Source organism: Syngnathus typhle, linkage group LG16, assembly GCF_033458585.1.
Source record: "Syngnathus typhle isolate RoL2023-S1 ecotype Sweden linkage group LG16, RoL_Styp_1.0, whole genome shotgun sequence".
Taxonomy (NCBI): Eukaryota; Metazoa; Chordata; class Actinopteri; order Syngnathiformes; family Syngnathidae; genus Syngnathus; species Syngnathus typhle.
In genome coordinates, this window is record NC_083753.1 from 10,642,497 (window position 1) to 10,661,776 (window position 19,280).

At 43.3% G+C, this 19,280-nt stretch overlaps 1 protein-coding gene across 5 annotated transcripts in view; it reads right to left on the minus strand.

Moving 5' to 3' along the window:
- Positions 1-15,199: 15,199 nt before the first annotated feature.
- Positions 15,200-19,280, minus strand: part of esrrb (estrogen-related receptor beta) — a 38,891-nt gene continuing 34,810 nt past the window's right edge. For all 5 annotated transcript variants that reach the window (XM_061301907.1, XM_061301906.1, XM_061301904.1 and 2 more), the window contains one exon: positions 15,200-19,142. In XM_061301907.1, coding sequence (XP_061157891.1) covers positions 18,898-19,142 — 245 coding nt within the window. In that variant the 3' untranslated portion in view covers positions 15,200-18,897. The remainder of the gene's footprint in view (positions 19,143-19,280) is intronic.

Genomic DNA, 19,280 nt, shown 5'->3' on the forward strand with positions numbered 1-19,280 from the left:
ACATTTTGTAAACTGGAAGTGCCTAATCTTGTTTGGGCTTGATACTTATTAAAATACCAGAATACTCAGGCAGCCAACGTCCAAAGCGACGCTGGCCGTGGCCTGATAGGAGGCATGTTTTTGGTTACAAATAAATACATTTGTCTTACGGTAGACTGGTTGGCTGCGTCTGACACGCTGTCCGAAGTGAGAGGAGCCTCCACGGGCGCTTTTCTCCGTCACATGATTTATGATCTGAAAGCAGGACGACATGGCTGAATGGGCGAGTCCACGTTCGGACCAAACATCAGAATGGAGGTAATGCTGTCAATAGCATCGTGAAGACCATCAGGAGGTGCAGGGGTTCTGAGTTAGCAATTGAAGACAGAAGGGGGGTAGTGATGGTGAAATAATTGAATGTTACAGAGACTGGCAGATATCTGAATGTGACTTTGTGCAGCTCCAATCCTTTATCCCTTCTCAGTCCAGAGTATTGACAGCTAAAAACAACAGCCATTATCTGTTAATTACATTAACATTTTATCAGCCGGTGGTTGCCGGGGTGCGTGTCCCACAGCTGGAAGATAGCTGTCAGTCAGGAACACAAGCGTGAGTGAGGGGTCGGGGGCGGAGGAGAGGGTCCCTCAACCAAGGGTTCGCCATTACCTAGCCACAGAAGACGGGCTAAGATAACCACTGACACCTGCCAAGCTGGACGACCCTCAGAGGGGGCCCAAGCCTTGTGTCTATGAGGGACAATGGACTTGAGACACATGACATGCAATCAATGAGATGTTGCTATCCACCCATCCATAACTAAAGGGGGCGCTGTTGGTTCTGGTGTCTTCCTTCCCGATTTGATTTGTCATAATCTTTGTCTCAAAGTGTAAATGAACCAAATGAACTGAAAGAAAATGAAATTTGGCTAAATATTTTGAGTGCCTCTTAACTTCTTGTTTTCCATTCTTTTTACTTGGTTGTGTTCTTGGTTTTCTGAAAATGTATTTATTTATACAAAGTATGTTAAATTTTCTTCCAGTGTTGAAGTTATATATATTTTTGCCTTCAATTATTATGATTAATATTATTATTATTATTATTGAGGGATATATTTGCTGATACAACATTCTACTTTTTGTTTTTTTGGAGGGTCTCCATGGTTGCCCCTACTTACAAGTGGAAGTGAACTCACTGCGCTGGCCCTGCAGCTCTATTTCTCATTACAGCTCTCATATGTTTTATTTATACCGTCTGTAGAGTGTCCAGTTGGGCCTGGCCGTGGGCACGAGTGGCACTGCCAAGCGAAGGATAATAGCAGAGGCTGCCAGCTTGCATTGCAGGACTTGGCAGGGCTTCCTGTGTGAAGGCCTCACTGTTAAAGGCTTGGATTCAACTGTGCCTGCAGGTCTTTGGGGTGATCTACAGACCTCAATCGCATTACCCCCTGGCTAGTCCGGCCTCTACCATGGGGACCGGGTCCCATCCCTGGTTGCTTCTGGGTCTGTTCATTGATTGGAAGTGGACTTATAACTTAATATTTCACCTGCTTATTTTCCCCACTGAGGCCGCTGCCTGTCAGAGGGGTGATGGGGGATCAATGGGAACCATGTCTGAGCCAGGAAAGGTCTCAGCAAGGGTCGGCCACTGATTGACAGTACTCCGCCATTCACTTGGCAGCAGGACAGCTCACGGTCAATGAGAAAACCCGTAGCGCTGCGGCCATGTTGGGTTTTTATTGCAATTAATGCAGTTGCTGTTTTTACATACTGGGGGTGGGGCGGGCCGGCTTCGACAGTGTCGGTCCAGTCATCGAGGGGTTACAGACCACTGGATGGGCTAAACACACACAAGCATCATGCGCCAAACCATACACAGAAGCAAGAACCACAGCTGACAAAGAGAGAGTAAAAAAGAAAGAGATATCAAGTGTAGTAATCAAAATGAAAAATGGGTCTCCGGCTACTTTAAGCACGAGCTAATTTATCACCAGAAAGTACGGATAAGTAGCCGAGATGTTGCCGTTCAGTAAGTACCCGTTCTGCACCAAATTATTCCACCCCTGCCTGCGTGCAACCATAAATCATACACTTCCACACATCTTTTCCTATTAGTAGCCTTGCTAGGCATGGACGCGTGCTCAGCTACCAAACACAGACTAATAGGCTACAACTTTTAATTTTAAGAACGCACCCCCTAAAAGCTCCCCTCCTCCAACCGTGCATTTTCACACATTCCCCACACTACAATATTCTCATCATGACACAAACATGCTGTCCAGCTATACAAGACCCAGACAGGAAACACTGTCCTTCCCCATGTTTCTTGTTTTCTAGGAGGCTTCTCGTTCCTGTTCCTGACAGGAGCACAGGACTCTCTGTTAGATAGAGATGATCTTTTGGCACAGCAGCAACTCCTGCAAGTGCTGCAGTCTTCATTGTTGACTAGAGAGCCAACAGAGAGGATGGGGTCCATTCATCCATTTTCTATAAAGCAGGGGTGTCAAACAACTTTTTGTCGCGGGCCGCATTGTAGTCATAGCTTCTTTCGGAGGGTCATTATGACTGTCACCCCCAAATAAATGTATGAGCACCTCATATTATATACAGTAAAAACTACAAAACAAACGGACAAATAACTCGTTTTCAAATCAGATGAGTAAAAACTGGTCAAATATTTAAAAAAAAAGAAATTAAAAGTGAAGACAATTTGCAATTCTAGTAATGACACAAATATGATGCACAATTTGTCTTCGCGGGCCGTACAGAGGAATAACAACAACTACACAACAATGGCCATAACATCCCAGATGAGTTGGACTGGGAAGTCCCAGCAAAGAGTCAAGTGCTAAGGAGCCGCTCCAAGGTGATACATGGAGTCTTTGACAAGTGGCATGATAGGCTGGCATCTCTCAGAAATGCTGCACTCCGTATTGTGACCAAATCCCGGTATGTTGGCGTTTCATTATGGTGACAGCATGAGGAATGCTCAGTTTTATTCGCCCCACTGTTGCTATCCATCATCTGTGGACAAATAGAAGGAGAGCACAGTGGCAATCCTTGCCGTGCACCTCCACCCTTGTCTGTTGAGACATCCTGTCTTTTCCACAATACATTGTTACATTATCCCTCCTGCTTTTCACAGACTCAACACTCCATTCCACGGGCATTGTCTTTATGAGGCACCAGAAAGGACAGAAGCGGAGGTGTATGTGCTGCAGCTCTATTCAGAAACACTTAGCTCGTAAAGGCAACCTCCCCTTCCCCAATCAATTTGCTACTTAAAGGCGGATGTAATTGGAGCTCAGTCAATGTGCCTGCTGTTGAAAGCATCCTGCCGGCTTTTCCTAACCTGAAACGCACGCACACACATGCACACTAATGTCCAAGCATCTAATTAAAGTCTCACTTGATCACATTCTGGAGCGGTCAATTGGTGGGGAGGTGTAACAGTGTAATTACTCCCACCCTTCCCACACACACAAAAATTGCTTTGAGCTAATATTTAATTTGAAAATAAACAGAAAAGGCAGGCCTTTGTATGCAATCATGATCAATGAAGCGTAGCATGATCCTATATGGTGATAAGAGGGGGGGGGGGACCTCCAAGCTTATATTGCCACATAAAAGAATCATAATTAGTCAGACCTAATTAGCAGAACATTACAGAATGACTCGGCTTCACGGCCATGTCTTTCATGCTTGTGTGAAGAGAAAACAAGGGGACGACTTATCTCTGTCTATCATTCAGTTGATATGGGAAGGATTATGATTCACCATATTTGATGCAAAACAAGATATTAATGGAATAGAATATAATGTGCATAGATTTGAGAGGATTTTTATTTATTTATTCATATCACATAAACTCAAATTTGTTGAATCTACCGTCTTCTACTTTGTATATGGAAATGACATAAGGCAAACAAATGTGTTAAGAAATGGCAAACAATTATTTGCAGATCAATTACAGACACATAACCAATTCTTTTTTAAATTTCAATGGTAATAAGAAAGACAGATACAGCCTTTATACAATACTCGGACTTTTGTGATAGTGTAGCTATGTGTGTGTCTGTCGGTGTGTCTGACACAAGCTCAAGTGTTGAGATCTTATCTCATAAAGAGGCTTATAAATGTACAACTATGTGGTGTCACATAAAAAGACCCCCCCCCCCCTTGATTTATTCCTATTGATCAACTGCTGAGGACTGTGTCAGCCTTGCAACGGAAATCAACACACGGCCACAGCGGGCCTGCTGCACACGAGTCATCTGCTGAACCGTACGGATTAAAATGGAAATTATGCATGATTTATCACGCTTCACTTGAACGTAACTGGGCGAGAGGGAGCGCGGCGGGTACCGCGCAGAGCGGCGCAGACAGGTGGACGTCCGGAAACGCATGAATATTGCAGGAGAAAGCCAAACAAGCACTCCATCGCCAACTTTAGAACGCTTTGAACAAACAAGCAGCCGTGAGCTGACACCCAAGTTTATGTGACATCACAGCTGACCAGTACTAGGCGATGACCCTCAACCTGTCTCTGTATGGTGCCCCAGAGGTGTCACAAAACCTGGGCAGGGAGCTTGGCATGGGATGACAGAGTGCCAAGCGCTCTCCCACCAGGACCTCATTTCCCCTTGTGAAAATGGATAGCACGTCCATTGCGTAGCTTAGTTTAAAATGCAAAATGTGGACATTATCTGGCATGGAGATTCAGCGGCATCCATCACGCTATGCTAATGCAGCCCACTGGTTAAGATATTCTAATGTAAGCCACCCTGGAGATGTAGAGGAATTAACACAAACAGAGTAGGGCGGCGAGAACACAGAGGGGTCAGGAGATATAGGACAGCGGGGGCTACTCCTGGGACAGGCACCGGCACGCACACACCCGTGCGCACTTATTCATACACGGAACAAATTAAACAAGTCACAGAAGGCGTCTTCAATTGGCTGAAATGGCTGATGTCTTTGCAATGTTAAAAGAGCATTTGGCAAATCTTCATGTCAGAAAGCTTCACCTCACAAAGGTTTTTGTATTTTTTTAATGCCAGGACAACAATGGTGACAACTAGACTTGCTGATTGAAAGCAAAATAATGCATATTCTGCTGATTGACGGGAAATATTATTTGGCTCCGTCAAAATAATACAACCTATTAAAATGTGCAGTTGTTGGCAAAATGGTCAAAATGTAGTTTGTCTGGATGATTCAACGAAAAAAGAAAAAAACACCTAGAGTGGGCCGCACAGATATAATTCTTAAACTCAACTAATTTTTAAATTATGAGAGCTAACACACAACAAGGGGAAAAATGTTATGCATGTGCTTACTGCTCTTAGGGTGTGACGTAAATGAGATAACACAACACAAATTTCCAAGTCAACACAAAATATAATAACAATTAAAACATAATAAAAAAACAGCAACAATACTAGTGTGTTTTTTGTATCAAAAGTTAATCGGCTTTGGTAATGTCATGTAAATCAATATGTGCACCTTTTCAAAGCACATTTACACTCTCCTCCTACTTTCAAAGTGATCCTAGACACATACAAAACTCATAAAAGCATCAAACTAATTGCTAGCACTTGTCTGAAGCGTGCCGGAGGAGCAGTGAATCCTCCATAGTGCCGAGTGTACGCGTATCGTCTACGGCGGCCTCTCTCCAGTTTAACAGTGTGTGCCAGGGCCCTGCTCTTCCTGCCGGAGCTGTACGTGCAAGCATTATTATCATTATATTAATGTGACATTAATTGCTTTTACTTTTTCACTCCATTAAGTGTGCTCTATCTCTTTGGGAGCCCGGCCAGATGGTTTATCACTTCCCGTGCTGTTGGTAGCACCATTAATGGGCTAAGACACTGAGCTATAAAATAATTGCGCCGCAGTGTTGGAAATGGTCGGCGTGCTAATTGAAAAGTAATTGCGGAGGTTTAGTGCAACTGTCACGCCATAAAAGCCTGTCATAGGGGAGGAGGATGGCACTCTACTAAAAGGCTATTGTTTGCTTTCATACTATAAAGTGGCCGAAGACATGGAGCAACAATCTTTATGTTAACGGGGGGAAATGATCCATTGAAAAGTCCACTCTTATCCTCATCCGCCGCACGTGTCAATATATCACCGTTATATACTGCAGTCACTGACATGTATACTTCTACATATAGTAAAATTAATATTGTGAGCAGGAGTCAATTAGGTAACAATGACAATGGAGGAGATGTGATTTGACTTTGAGGAGGTGATATCTTCGAAATCAACGGGGGGAATAGTTTTACGATCCATTGAAGGGAATCTAGGACACTAAAGCAGACTAGTAAAGTACAAAAAGGTTTGATAACAAAAAGAGAATTTGAAAACAGACAGAAGTACAAACAAAAAGCTCCTACACCTAAAAACAAATATATACTCAACTCAACTTTATTTATAAAGCACGTTCAAAACAACTATTGTTGCAGACAAAGTGCTTTACATGAAGTAACAGAGAGTTAAAAGTCAAATTTTCTCACTGGCTCCAAGGCCACCAAGTGTCCGTCCAGAGTTTGCATCCTTCCCATTATTGATGAACGTTCGTTGTTTAGGGTGATGTGGGGTCAACGACAGGGCCGCCACGCTCTCATTTAAGCCGTCATTATGAAAACAAATCAGCCTCTTGCTGCTTATCAGCCTCTCATCGACTCCCTTTCGTGCCGCTGTCGAGTGGCCAATCCAACATATTGACACCCATTGACTGGGACTTGAGGAAGAGGAAGATGGTGAACTTGTCCAACACAGATCAGGGTCAGGGCAAGGGAGGGAGGCTTTTGTTTGTGTGTCTGTATGAGATCCAATAATGCTGCGTGTGCTCCAAATGAATGGGATGAAAATGAGGCGTGATTATTTCCATACAATAGGATTTTGCATTTTTTTTTCAATGTGTTTCTTTCTTGTTTGCTCTACAAAGAGCAGAATATTTTGATTAGAAGAAGAAATAACGATCCGGTTGGAACCACAGCTCACCTCCTTGCTACCTCTTTCCTCTCAAGGTCAATACCTTCAAAAATGGGTCCACGGAGGAGGAGTAAGTCTCCAAACGTGGTGGCGCCCTCCACCAATGCCCTCTCAAGGACTTCAGGAGGCAGCGACGGTATGTCAAACTAAAGTGAAAAGTGTACCCATTGCCTCTTTATGTCCCCATTTGGCACCCTCATTAGGGCCGTTCATGAACGCTTTAGAAGGCCCCTGCACATCCAACGTCCGCCCCCCCCCCACCCTCGAGACTGCACCTTTCCCAATCAAATAATTCTCATTAAAATCCCATTGGGGGAAGAAGAGGGTCACCGCGGTGGTTGTATCCATATAGTGCGATCATACTAATGTAATATTGATTGCCCCCAGTCGCCACGGCACCAGGACAATAGCCCAGTCCCGCATGCCTCTGGTCAGTCCCCCAGCAGTACCCCCCCCTTCCTCCCAAGCTTGGCTGGGCATGTGATCCATGCATCAGATTAAAAAGCACAGCTCCCTTTGTGACGCTCCAGACGGCAGCGGCAGACAAAGTCGGAGGACAACATCTAAATGCATTCATAAACATTGTCCTCAAAGAGGCAGCTCCATACTGTCGTAAATCTCCACCTCATCCTCTTCGCCGCTCAATTCCCTCCCCGCCGGCCGCCGTCGGCCTGTCAAGCTTCAGAGGAAGTATAAACAAGAAGTGTGTGAAAATACAGCGAGGTGAAGCGTGCACAAATGTGCAGCTCGCAGAAAGTAGTCCCCTGTGACTGCAAGTGCACAGCCTGGGGTGAGCCAAAGGATTTGTTTGTTCTCACACTGAAACATTTGACCGCTTACATACAATGAGAAAATATGTCTCCAGTCCACTTTTCTTCTCGAGTTGACGTCAGATTGAATTCCAAATCTCTGAGAGCGTTTCTTTGGTTCTATTATAGCGACAGCTGTCCGCATCCATCCAACGGACCACACAGAAAGAAGCCGAAAGAACGTTGGGAGAAGAAAAGATGGGAGCACCATTTTGAAAATGTCTCCGGTTGCTTGATCATCCACGTCTATTTTTGATTCAAGTGAGTGATTTGCATAGAAAAGTTCATAAGCGCGGGACATAAGGATAGGGCCATAAAAGTGAGCAATAAAAAATTTAAGTATGACAGAATATTAAAAGTGGCAGTAAATTATGACTTCGTCGGTTGGGACCGCTAATCTCAGGCTCACTGTACACAGAGAATAAAACATCACCTGCACCACCCTGACAGATATGCCCGGCTCTCACACTCTCATCCCGGCTGCATTGTTAAGATTTAAGATAATGACACAATGACTTTCACATTGATGCCGACATTGAATCTTTTTTAAGAGGCCTCCCGCCGCACGCCCGCGTCAGCCTGTCAGCCGCTGGCAGTGAAAGAGTTGAATGTCGTTTCCCCACGTCGGGAAGAAATTGTTCGTAACATCGGGCCCTCACACTTGTCTCAACTCATTTATTTCAGCCAAGGTCTACGGATATAAATAAAAGGAAATGTTACTGGCGCATTTCAACTCAGCGCCAGCCTTGAGCGCAGTAATGTAACCACATATCATCAAAAGTGCTGAATCTCCTTTTGTCACCACCACATGACGTGCAATACGTATTCAAGCCGTTGCCATTCAGACAAATAAATAATTACGCAACACTCGGGACGGATTCTTAACTCTTAGCTCAGGGTCCATCGGACTGATACAATATGAACAGAAAGCAAGCCAGAGCCTTTGAGGCAGACCATTATCTGGATTAAAATAGGCCTGATACTCATGAAGTATAGTGATAAAACTGTTCAAAATGATTTCCCCACACAATCTGCTAAATACAGTACATATATTATTATATATATTCTATTTTTATAGTTATTGAACATTTTGCATGTGTCCATTCTGTCATGGGGTAATAGAAATACAGTAAAAACGTTTTAGAAATGTGAAATATATTTATTAAACTTTACAAAGTCAGCTTGCTAATTGAATTAGTTTGCAAAGTGTGCCCATTAAATGCCAGCCGAAAATATCCACAATGTCATACGTTTTGCTCTTTGCATGTAAATTGTCTGCATGCGATTAATTTATAAAAAGAAAGTTTGGGGGTTGGGCCAAAAATGTTATAACTGCACAGGTTCGATTCAATACAAAAAATATCAGGCTCAGTGGAAAATTTAAAAACATTTTTGGGTGAAAAAGTCTTATTGATAGGTTATGGTAATATTGACTTACCTACTTTAGCAGGCCACGTGAAATGAAATGGACTTTTCACACCCTTGGCAAATTGGGGAAATACGTGATGATAACCCTGGAAATGGAGAAATAACTCTTCTGTTGGAACTTTGGTTATGGAACTGAAGGCACACAAAAAGGGGAGCGCCTAACCTGTTTTCTGTCAAGGTGCCCTTGAACAAAGCGCCGACCCCACCAGTCACCTTTCCTCCTACTCAAGCGGTACGAGCCACTTGTGATCTGGTTCTGTGTGGTTGCAGTTTAACAGGTGATCCATAGGTGGAGCTCTTCTCATTATAATATACAGTAGATGGCATTATTTTAAAAGGCTTCATTTTTCAGCATCTGCCTTGAGGGTACTTTCACTTTGCCCTCTGGCTTTCTGCAGAGAGGAAAAACACAGTTAGAGAAACCAACAGAAATGATCACTTCCTCAAACTTCTTCAAATCTAAATGTCCATTTATGTTTTTTGCCTGTACTTAACAGAGCAGATGCCCTGAGAGAGAACTACAAACCGGCAGGTCCCAAGAGGAGGATAACTTAATTGAGCTATCCTGGGAAATCTAATTACAATAATGCACAAAGGATTGTGAGCTATTCCCTCCGCTTCTGCTCTAACACCTCCACAACACATTCGCAGGAGAATGGGCAGAGGGTGAGAGAGAGAGAGAGGCATGGCGGTGGAAAGAGGCACGGTGAGCAACAACTGTAAAACATTTCATGGGAGATGTTTTAATCACAATTCATGGGCCAGTAAAAAAAAACCGAAACAGCAGCACAGTCAGTGAGCAGTCTCGTCAGGTCAAAACAATGACAAGAAAATAAAGCAGTGGCGGCCGAGCATTTGATACCTGGGCCTTGAGTAGGGAATTGGCCACTAATATTTGTTGCAATAGTGGAAATTGTCATTGCAAAGAGGCTGGAATTTGTTTGGAACAAAAAAAATGTAGTGTGGAAGCAATGTAGGCAAGCGGAATGCTACAAAATTAAGATTATCAGGAATTAATTTATAACAAATACTAGAATTTCGGTTATAATTATAAATTAAATCATTAAAAATATCACTTTTTTCCCTGTGATTTCATGTTCATATTCTTTGTCACGTGAGGGTGGACATGTGATAAAGAAGAAGCAACATTAGCAAGAAAACACACTCAATTTGCCATTACAGCGAGCAGCTGGGGAATGATCATTGCCACATCAGTGTGCAGGGCTATTGAGCAAAGCACGGCAATTCAAAGTGACATTTGCCATGTACGTCGTTGTTTCCAGAGCCCAGGAAACACACCGCACACGCACACTTACTTATTGGGATTTCCAACAGCCGGCTCAGCTTGGGCTGAGGTAAAGACAAAAAGAATTTCTGATGCCCGCCTTTACAACATTAAACACATTTTAAGCTTAAGAATGCATGTGGCAAGATGTGAATACCTTGGCTGACTGACTTTTCTGAACAGCCTAACATTGATGCCGGAAATAATTGTGTATGCTTTCTTATGCAGTCAATAGGAGTGCATGTATGTTTGTGATTGAGAGCAAGGTCAAAGGGACACCACGCAGGCTTGCCAATGGGGGAGCGTTGAATGACGAGAGCGGGGCGGGGGGCTTGGCGTGGGGCTGCGCTTGTGCCCAAGGCCAAAGCCACACAGACGGACACCATATTGAAATTAGCAAATGGACTGCATAGTGTCGCTTGCTGCCCCATTTGTGCTTGCCTCCTCTGGATGATATACACACGCGCCCAGCCAAGGGATGCCGCACTTTCAAAAGGGCAGCGATGTGCAGGAGAGGTGGTGTGTGTGTGTGTGTGTGTGTGTGTGTGTGGGCAGGGGCGCTGTGGACGTGTCTAACCTCCCCCTGTCCTAAAATGAAATGGGTAGACTCTTATTTATTTACAGCATGTTTTGCACTCATCTCATAACATTGTAAATTACCTGCATGGTCAAGGCTCTCCCCTTGCGCAGGAGAGTGAAGGGACACTAAAGCATTTGATCTATATGAAATTTCATTCAGGAATCACATGCGATCTGTCCATTTCCATAAATCACACTTTATGAGTCGTATTTTAAATACAAAAATCAGGTGTATATGAATATAAATGTATAAATTATGAGCAGGGGGATACGTGTGTTATATGATGCACAATATGTCTGTAGGCCCCTCGACAGACAGAACATCTCGCAAATATTTATGAGAGTTGTGCAGTATATCTGGAAAAAAGGATAAGGGATGTGTGATGTGATGTCCCTCATGCATTCTTTGCTGCCTGATCAGATACTGACGGCTATATATTTCAATATAGAATTTTTACTGGCATCATCACGGAGTGCGATGATTAAAAAAAAAAAAAGCTTCCAAAAAGAATAAACACCTAACTTAATTTTATATCAAACCGAACCGTGTGCATGTGCAAGCACGTGCATGCACGTGCGTGTGTTTCTGTATGTGTGTGCACGTAGAAAGAATTCCACGAGTGGGAATTCTCCCGGGGTCGAAGCGGCTGGTCTTAACCGTGAGAGGCAGGGGCCTTCTCCATTATGGCGAACAAGTGCATTTGTTTTAAGGCCAGTGGAGATTTCTAACCTTTGCTTGACACACTGCAAAAGGTCAAGCCCATCTGTGGCTTCCCTCCGGAGTTGAGCCGGACCATTTCCTCTCAGCACCTTTGGGCCCCCGATAAAATCCTGCCATGAAGGGATCCGAATCATGAGTCTGGAAGACAGTCAGACAATGGCTACGCAAATATGGCGGTTTTGAAATAAATGAGAATGAATTTTATACCAGCAAAACAGGCTAAACTATTAAAAAGGAAATAAAAAGAAAAAGAATAAAGTGAAAACCACAATGATCACTTAAAATCAAAATGAAATATATAATATTATTTATTTATTAATATTATATTATATTATATATTACAATCAGGCATTTTATAACAAATAATTATTTGATATATTTTAAAATGGACTGATTTCCAATTAAGCTAACAATAATCAGAAATACACTGTCGTTCGTCAATCTCCAGAAGTACCTGTGACTACAACTCCACTTGAGACAGTAATAAAAACTCCAGGCATCAATGTCGTCAAATATCAGATAGCCGCACACTCAGATGAAGCAATAGCCTAATAATGGAGTTCAAAGTGCTGTCTCAGTCTTGGGTAATAACGCTGCAATGAGCCTAGTGGCTTTTTCTCCATTTGATGGACGTATCCACGCTTATCAGTGTCCCTTATCTCCCTTCATTATTTCCAAAGCACTGTTTAAATTGGAAAAGCCCATAAGAACGTGTAAATACATGGCAGAGGCAATAAAACAGTGAGAGAAGACCCCTCCTCAAAACACACACATATACTCGCACACTTCCCGCCACAGTGTTCTCTATGGTTGGAGGTAGATACATTCTGGAGATAGTTGGAAATATTTCAGCTCCCTCACAGCTTCATCCTACAGATAAAGATACAGAGGAGCAAATAAATCTCAAAGCAAAGAACAAAACCCTTCACATGTAGTTTACCTCTGTGTGTGTGTGTGTGTGTGTATGTGGCCTCTCTACATACACTAAGTGTGCACGAACACACTTGAGGCCTAAAAGCAGTCATTTCTCAAAAAAGGTTGGGAAAGTCTTTGCAACCTCTCCAAGTACATTAGTCTCTCTGAGGCCTTAATTGTTCTCATGCTTTGAAAGTGTCGCTACACATTTTTGCTCTCACACAACTACTATTTCATTTCATTTTATTTTTAAACCATCTATTTTGTCCCTTGCGGTGTACATGGAAAATTTGAGTGCTACTTAGTCATTTTCATTCACTGTATTTGAGCTTGCATAAGAGTTTGGTAAAAGTTCCTGAGCAGAGCAGGACAAAGGTCCGCTCATTAGGTTTTTCAGGACAGTTGCTCAGCTGTGCATTAGCGCCGAGGAGAACCGGCGTGTAACCTGATAAACGCACTTAAAATAGTGAAGATGGACAATGAGAGGGCGAAATCTCAGACGGCCTGCAGTCGCTGCGCCTGCGAGGCACTTTGACAGACTATCGATCGGCCGGAGGGAGCTGTGGGCGGGGTCAGAGGTGTGAGATGCACCGCTCATGTGCAGGAACAGGTACACCCATCTGTGCAGCCATCTGTATTTCCGAACCGCTTTATTTTTCTGTGGTGGTGTGCCTTGTATTCTCTTGAGGAGGATATTCTTCCACAATGCACCCAAATAGCACAGAAATCATTTTATTTGCCACTTATGTGACGTAATGTCTGACAGCACTGATTGTGGTGTTATTGAATCGCCACCGGTTTGTCAAGCCTGGGGGGGGGCTCCAATTTCACAAATGGAACAATAAATACGGAATAGGGTCTGCGACTCAAAAACAAGGACGTCATGGGGTGTGGTCACATGGAATTTCAACAAAGGGAATTTGTGTGTGTGTGTGTGTACGAGAGAGAACGAAGGTGTCCCACTGTTGGTTTATGTGCCAGCAGCTCTCCTGGGCCTCGGCGCGCTCCCTTTTCGACCTAAGTGTAATTTGAGCGTGGTCTTGATACAAAGTGTGTGCAGCAGCTCTGTTCAAAGCCAATCACTCACCCTGACGTGTAATCCTTTCCCCCAGCATCATCAGTGTTGCTTCAAGAATAATGAAACACACTTAAGGCGTCGTGGCAGCCATTGCTCGGAGAGCGCCGTGGCATTTCGATGAGGGTCTTCGGAGGTCTGACCGGAGGTGTTTGGACCTGTCAATGAAGGGTGAACGATTGCCTCGCTGTACTGTATCTGTGAGCAGTGTATCAGAACAGTTCATCTTTTGCATCACCACTCACTTTTTTACTTTGCTTTGTTTTTTAATGATAATGGTAATTTAGTAATAATAAATATTTACGATGATCGGCATGTTTGGATTTAGAGAGAATTTAAGACTGAATGATTTGTTCCGTGCTTTGTTTGTATTTTTGCTGCTCTGTGTGTGTGTAAAGCAGTGGTTGTTTTACCGTAACACTTTTGTGAATTTTTATTAGCCCTAATAAATGGCATTTTATATTATATGTTATCAATAAACTAGCAGAATTTTCATTGACAAAATTATATCTTTTGGTTGAGCATTTTCATCCTTAAAATGATGTGTCTTAAACAGAAATATTCAATTTCTTTTTAATTCTCTAATATTTTTATTGACATATCACGAAGCAAGCGTGCTTTAACTATAATTTTTTAGAAACGTGCGTGTGCAAGTGTTTCCTTTAGCTCAAAATGATGCTATGCGATAATCTTCCATTTCTTAATAGCCCGAGTGGAAAGAGTAGCAAAGGAATACTCGAAAAATAAAATGTCTGTCTGTCTTTCTGTATCGCGGCTTTTCACCTCGCATCACAAACTTGGGTCCACGATACCACATGCGCAAAAAAGACAAAAACTTTGGGCCTCCATTGTCTTTGCCCTCATCCTATCCCTGATGTTTCCATGTTGAGGATTATTACAATTAATTGGCTAGCGAGACATTATTTCAAAAAGGGAAATTGCCTCGTATAATTATATAGAGAAGGGAATACTTGAACTCCCCTGGAATATCAACTTGCTGAAATAATACAGCCCCTCCATTGCCCTCCCCGCCATCATCACAGCTAACATGTCTGTGTGTTTCCTGTGACGGATGCATTTGCGATGCCTCCGCTGAACTGGCTGATGGTCATAGTTTGGAGGCAATAAAAGCGACTTGTGCCACTTACTGCCACCCATGTCTGGTCTGCAGGGCTGTGCTCTCGGCTGCTTTTTGTTCTCCTTCTTTGCCCAATTAATACACCAAAGAAGAATGGCGATGCAGTCTGAGCGCCTTTCCTTTGAAACATATAAAAATATATAGAAAAAAAAATATACGTAAAATATATATATAAATATATAAACGTTTTTTTTTACATGACTGGCTGTCATATTTGCGAGTGTTGTGTGACTCATTGCATTATTTGTTGGTAATACATCAAGTTAGACTACAAACAGATTTTAGGGAATATTTAATCCATTGATCCCTTACCTTATTGAAAATCAATATGGACACAGATACTGGCGATTGAATGACCAGAGAGAACAAATGTACACCATTTCAAATGATATATTTCACACCATAAATATTCAGTAATGCAGGAGTAGGGAGTCAAGTAGCCTTGCTCCTGTCTGCAGTCCATCAGTGAGAGAACAATCATGACACACTGTTCAAAAGAGGAACAAAAAAAATCACTCATACCCGCTTGGGAACCATCATGGGTGGGGTGCTAAGTGTGGGGGCTGGGGGATTCTCACCCAGTGATGTGTTCAATGTGAAGCATGCGTTACCTTTACAAACAGATCAGTCAACAATGAATGGGACAGTCCGTAATTACAGTTCCAAAAGTATTTGGCAGGAGTGCTGAGGAAGGATAAAAAAACATGGATGGCTCAGGTTAGGTCACGGACATGTAAAGATGATAAAAGGGTGTTGAATCAGAGAAATATTGACAATATGATAATGAGGTAGTAGTCAGCAGGGCGCTGCATACTTTATTTTCAATGGTACTTCGGCAACCTACTGCACTGAAGACTGATATATTTACACACTTAGCTTGTACCGTAAGACATTTTGAAGTTAAACAGTGCCGCGTTACAAGGTGGACAGGGAAAAAAAAAAAAAGAAAGGAACCTTTTTTTTTCGTTAGCTAATCGTCATCCACTAAAAAAGTATATTATTTTTTTGAAAAAGATTTCCCGTATAATGCAGTTTCATTTCAACAAGCACAAGTTTCTCGCCAGTGGAGCAAAGTAAATATAGTTCTTAATGTGATACACAGGTTACATGTGAGTGTTTAGAAAGGTTTCTGGATGTTACTTATCAACGAGAAGTAAAAGCATGCTTGGAGCACGGTCGCAATCAGAAATGGTCCTTATTGTATTGCACAACAGAAAGTGGACTTACAGGGCTCTATTTTTGTAATCAACACAAATTTGGCATGGCGAGCGGCGTAAATATGCATCAATGTGGTAATTTCGCAAGTCGGTGAATTATAAAAAAGCGATTTGCGCCGTTGTGGGTGTGAGCACAGGAACACTGATCATTGGTGCCCCTATAGCTGTGTGCTGGGTGAATAAAAATAAATAGAATAATTAATAATCATAATGAAGCATTCAATAAATTGTTTCAGAAGGTTTGATGCCCGCTATTGTGTCTTTTATGAATCCAATGTATGTGACATGTCCATGGAACTCAGAATGTGTCTGCCTGCGCCAGGATGAAATTCACGCAACAAAAATCAGAGTATGCCGACATTTCTACAAGCACCATCTACAAAAATAGAGCCCAGTGTCCCTCTACAATATAACTGGGAGTTATTTTTTGAAAGGTGTGGCTGGTTTGACTTCATAACATTGACCCCAGGTTGCTGTGAACCCTGCCTAGGTGCTGGCCTTTCATATTGTGAGCACAACGGTGACTCTCCACCACTACTTTGATGAAAGTCTTATATTTTTCGTGACAGCCCTGCCTTTTATCACACCACATAAAATCTGTCAGTAGTATAAACGCGCACGTCTCACAAGTGAGCTGGACGGACAGGAGTTGAGCTCACAGGCGGCGTAATGGACATGAAGTTAAAGAGAGCCTAAGATCTGTCTCCCAGCAGGGATCACACCTTGTAGTGACACATTGTTGGCTTGCTGTTACCCTCTGGCGCATGCTGACACTTTGTTTCTTGCATAGCTCGGCCATCCCGCCCGCATAGCAAGCTGCTGGGCGATGGTGTCATACAGCACCGGCCACTGTGAGCGGGGCTGGAGGATTACTCACAAATGTGGCTCCGTGGCAGAGAATATTACACCATTTACTGCAGAATACAACTTTCTGCAGGAGGAGAGGATTAGCCTGGACTGACTGTGGCTAAAACCACATCCCACAAGTGGTAGGCTACCTGCTGTTCCACAAGTGGACTCCATAGCAGTGGTGCCTGTGGAGGCTTTGATGGTTGTATTGCATAATCACCACAATTGTACCTTTTACAAGTCTTCGGTTGCCAGGTCATTTGATATTTGTGTTTGCTAATTCTTTAGTAATTTTGTGTTACAAATTAAGAGATTGTTGTATTTTTTTCTACTAATTGTGCTTCTCAGATATAACTTGAATGAGCCGTCAATCAGCAGGCAGGTTACGCCAGATTCACGAGCAAAATAGCGTCGGTGAAAATTTAGTCCTCTGGTAGGCTCTCAGTGCATGGGACAAGAAGCAAAGGTGAATAAGTAAACAAGATTGACTCGGCAACTTTTGAATTGTTCAAGGTGCAAGTAGTGTAACATTCTGGTGTGTGTGTCAATGTGTGTTCGTTTGTGTGTGCACATGCGTGCGTATCGATTTTCCGCCACCTCTATGTGGGTCATGGTCTTACCATGGCCAGCCCAATGAAAAATGTTTGGCTCCACCACTGACCACTGTGTCAACATGATGGTCAAAAACGCGGTCCACGTGCCCGCCGCCACGCAGACAACAACCTCCCCCAGGGTTAAATATAAATCCGTTGTGAAGTGCCTTTGCACCTGCCGTTTACCTAGGTCCGATTCAGGCTCTATAAATGCCGACCCAGCTATTTAAAGCCAGAAGGTATCTAAGATGGTGCGAGCAGATGCTAGCCACCTTGCTCCCAGTGTGTGGGATGACTCCGCCGCGGGCTTAAAGGGGTTCCAAAATAGAGCGCTTTGACATATGGGCCTCTGATTGTTTGAACATGGAATCTCCTGGACTAGTGCCACTTTGTAGAAAGCCTTTGATACCGATGATCAGCTTTCACCTATAACCTACGTTGGCTCGGCCCATTTCCACGGGCTTAAAAAGGACACGATCGATGGGCTAACGTGAGGAGACGAGAAATATTGTAGAAGCAAGCAAGCAGGCACGGCCTTGTGGCAACAGCAGCATTGAAACGCAGCACATGAAAGATGAAGGTTGAGCCTGGCATTCCCACACCGTCATTTATTGCTGAACTACAGAAGAAGACTAGCGACTAGTGTAACTGCCTATTCTAGTTTGGTTAAACAAGCCTTCCACTGTGAGACGGATCAGATCACACTGCTCTCGAGAGGTACTGTAACTTGGACGTCCGAGGACGTTTCAGAAGTTAACAGCTCATATTTAAGCTGTTCTTTTTCTTTTTTTTTTTTGTCTCCCCTCACCTGCGCATGGAGGGTGAGAGAAAATGGCCACCAATATCAACAGACTTCAAACTGTACACTCAGTTTTCCAGTAATCAACGTATACATGTCCCGGACGGAAACACATTGATGAAAGTGTTGTGTTGACACACCTCTGCCGTCTTCAGAATAAATTCAATGAAGGAATTTCTTGTTACTGGCATGTACTTATTCTGAAGATGCTGAGGGATCCTGGGAGCATGACCACCAACAATTAACAAAAAGAAATTATTACTGTACATAGTACTTTGTATATATATTTTACATTAATCTTCATCATTCTTATATTTATATTAATAACCAAGTTTCTGGTTGTTTTTTTTTTTGTTGTTTTTTTTAAACATGGTGTCCGAATGTTGCAGGAGGAGTGAGGTCAGTCTGAGTGCCGCCTCGCCAAGCTGAGGTCTCCCCCACCCCCGCCTCCCGAGCACCTTCTAAATCCTGCTTCCAAAAAGTCCCACTGTGCAGCACTAAAGCAGCTCCAAGAATCAGACCTTGGCCTCCAGCATCTCCAGGAACAGTTTGTGCATGGGCACCTTGCCCTGCACCTTGATGCTGTAAAAGTGCTGCACAGCCTTGGTAGCCGTCTGCCGCAGCAAGGGCAGGGTCATGAGCAGTTTTCCCGCCCGCCGCGGGTCCTCCGGGTGCTGGCTGCTCTCGAAGTCCTGCAGGGCCTCGTGCAGAGCGTCCTGCAGCTTCTGGACCGCCTCCATGTCCTCTATGTGCATGGAGTCTATCGGGGTGACAAGATTTGAGAAGAGTATGAAATGTGCTCTTCACTTGAATACACTGATACGGAGGGGAGGGGGTGTAGATTTTTTGGAAATTAAATCTCATGATTGATATGAAGTGCTATCAGAGCAGTGAGGTG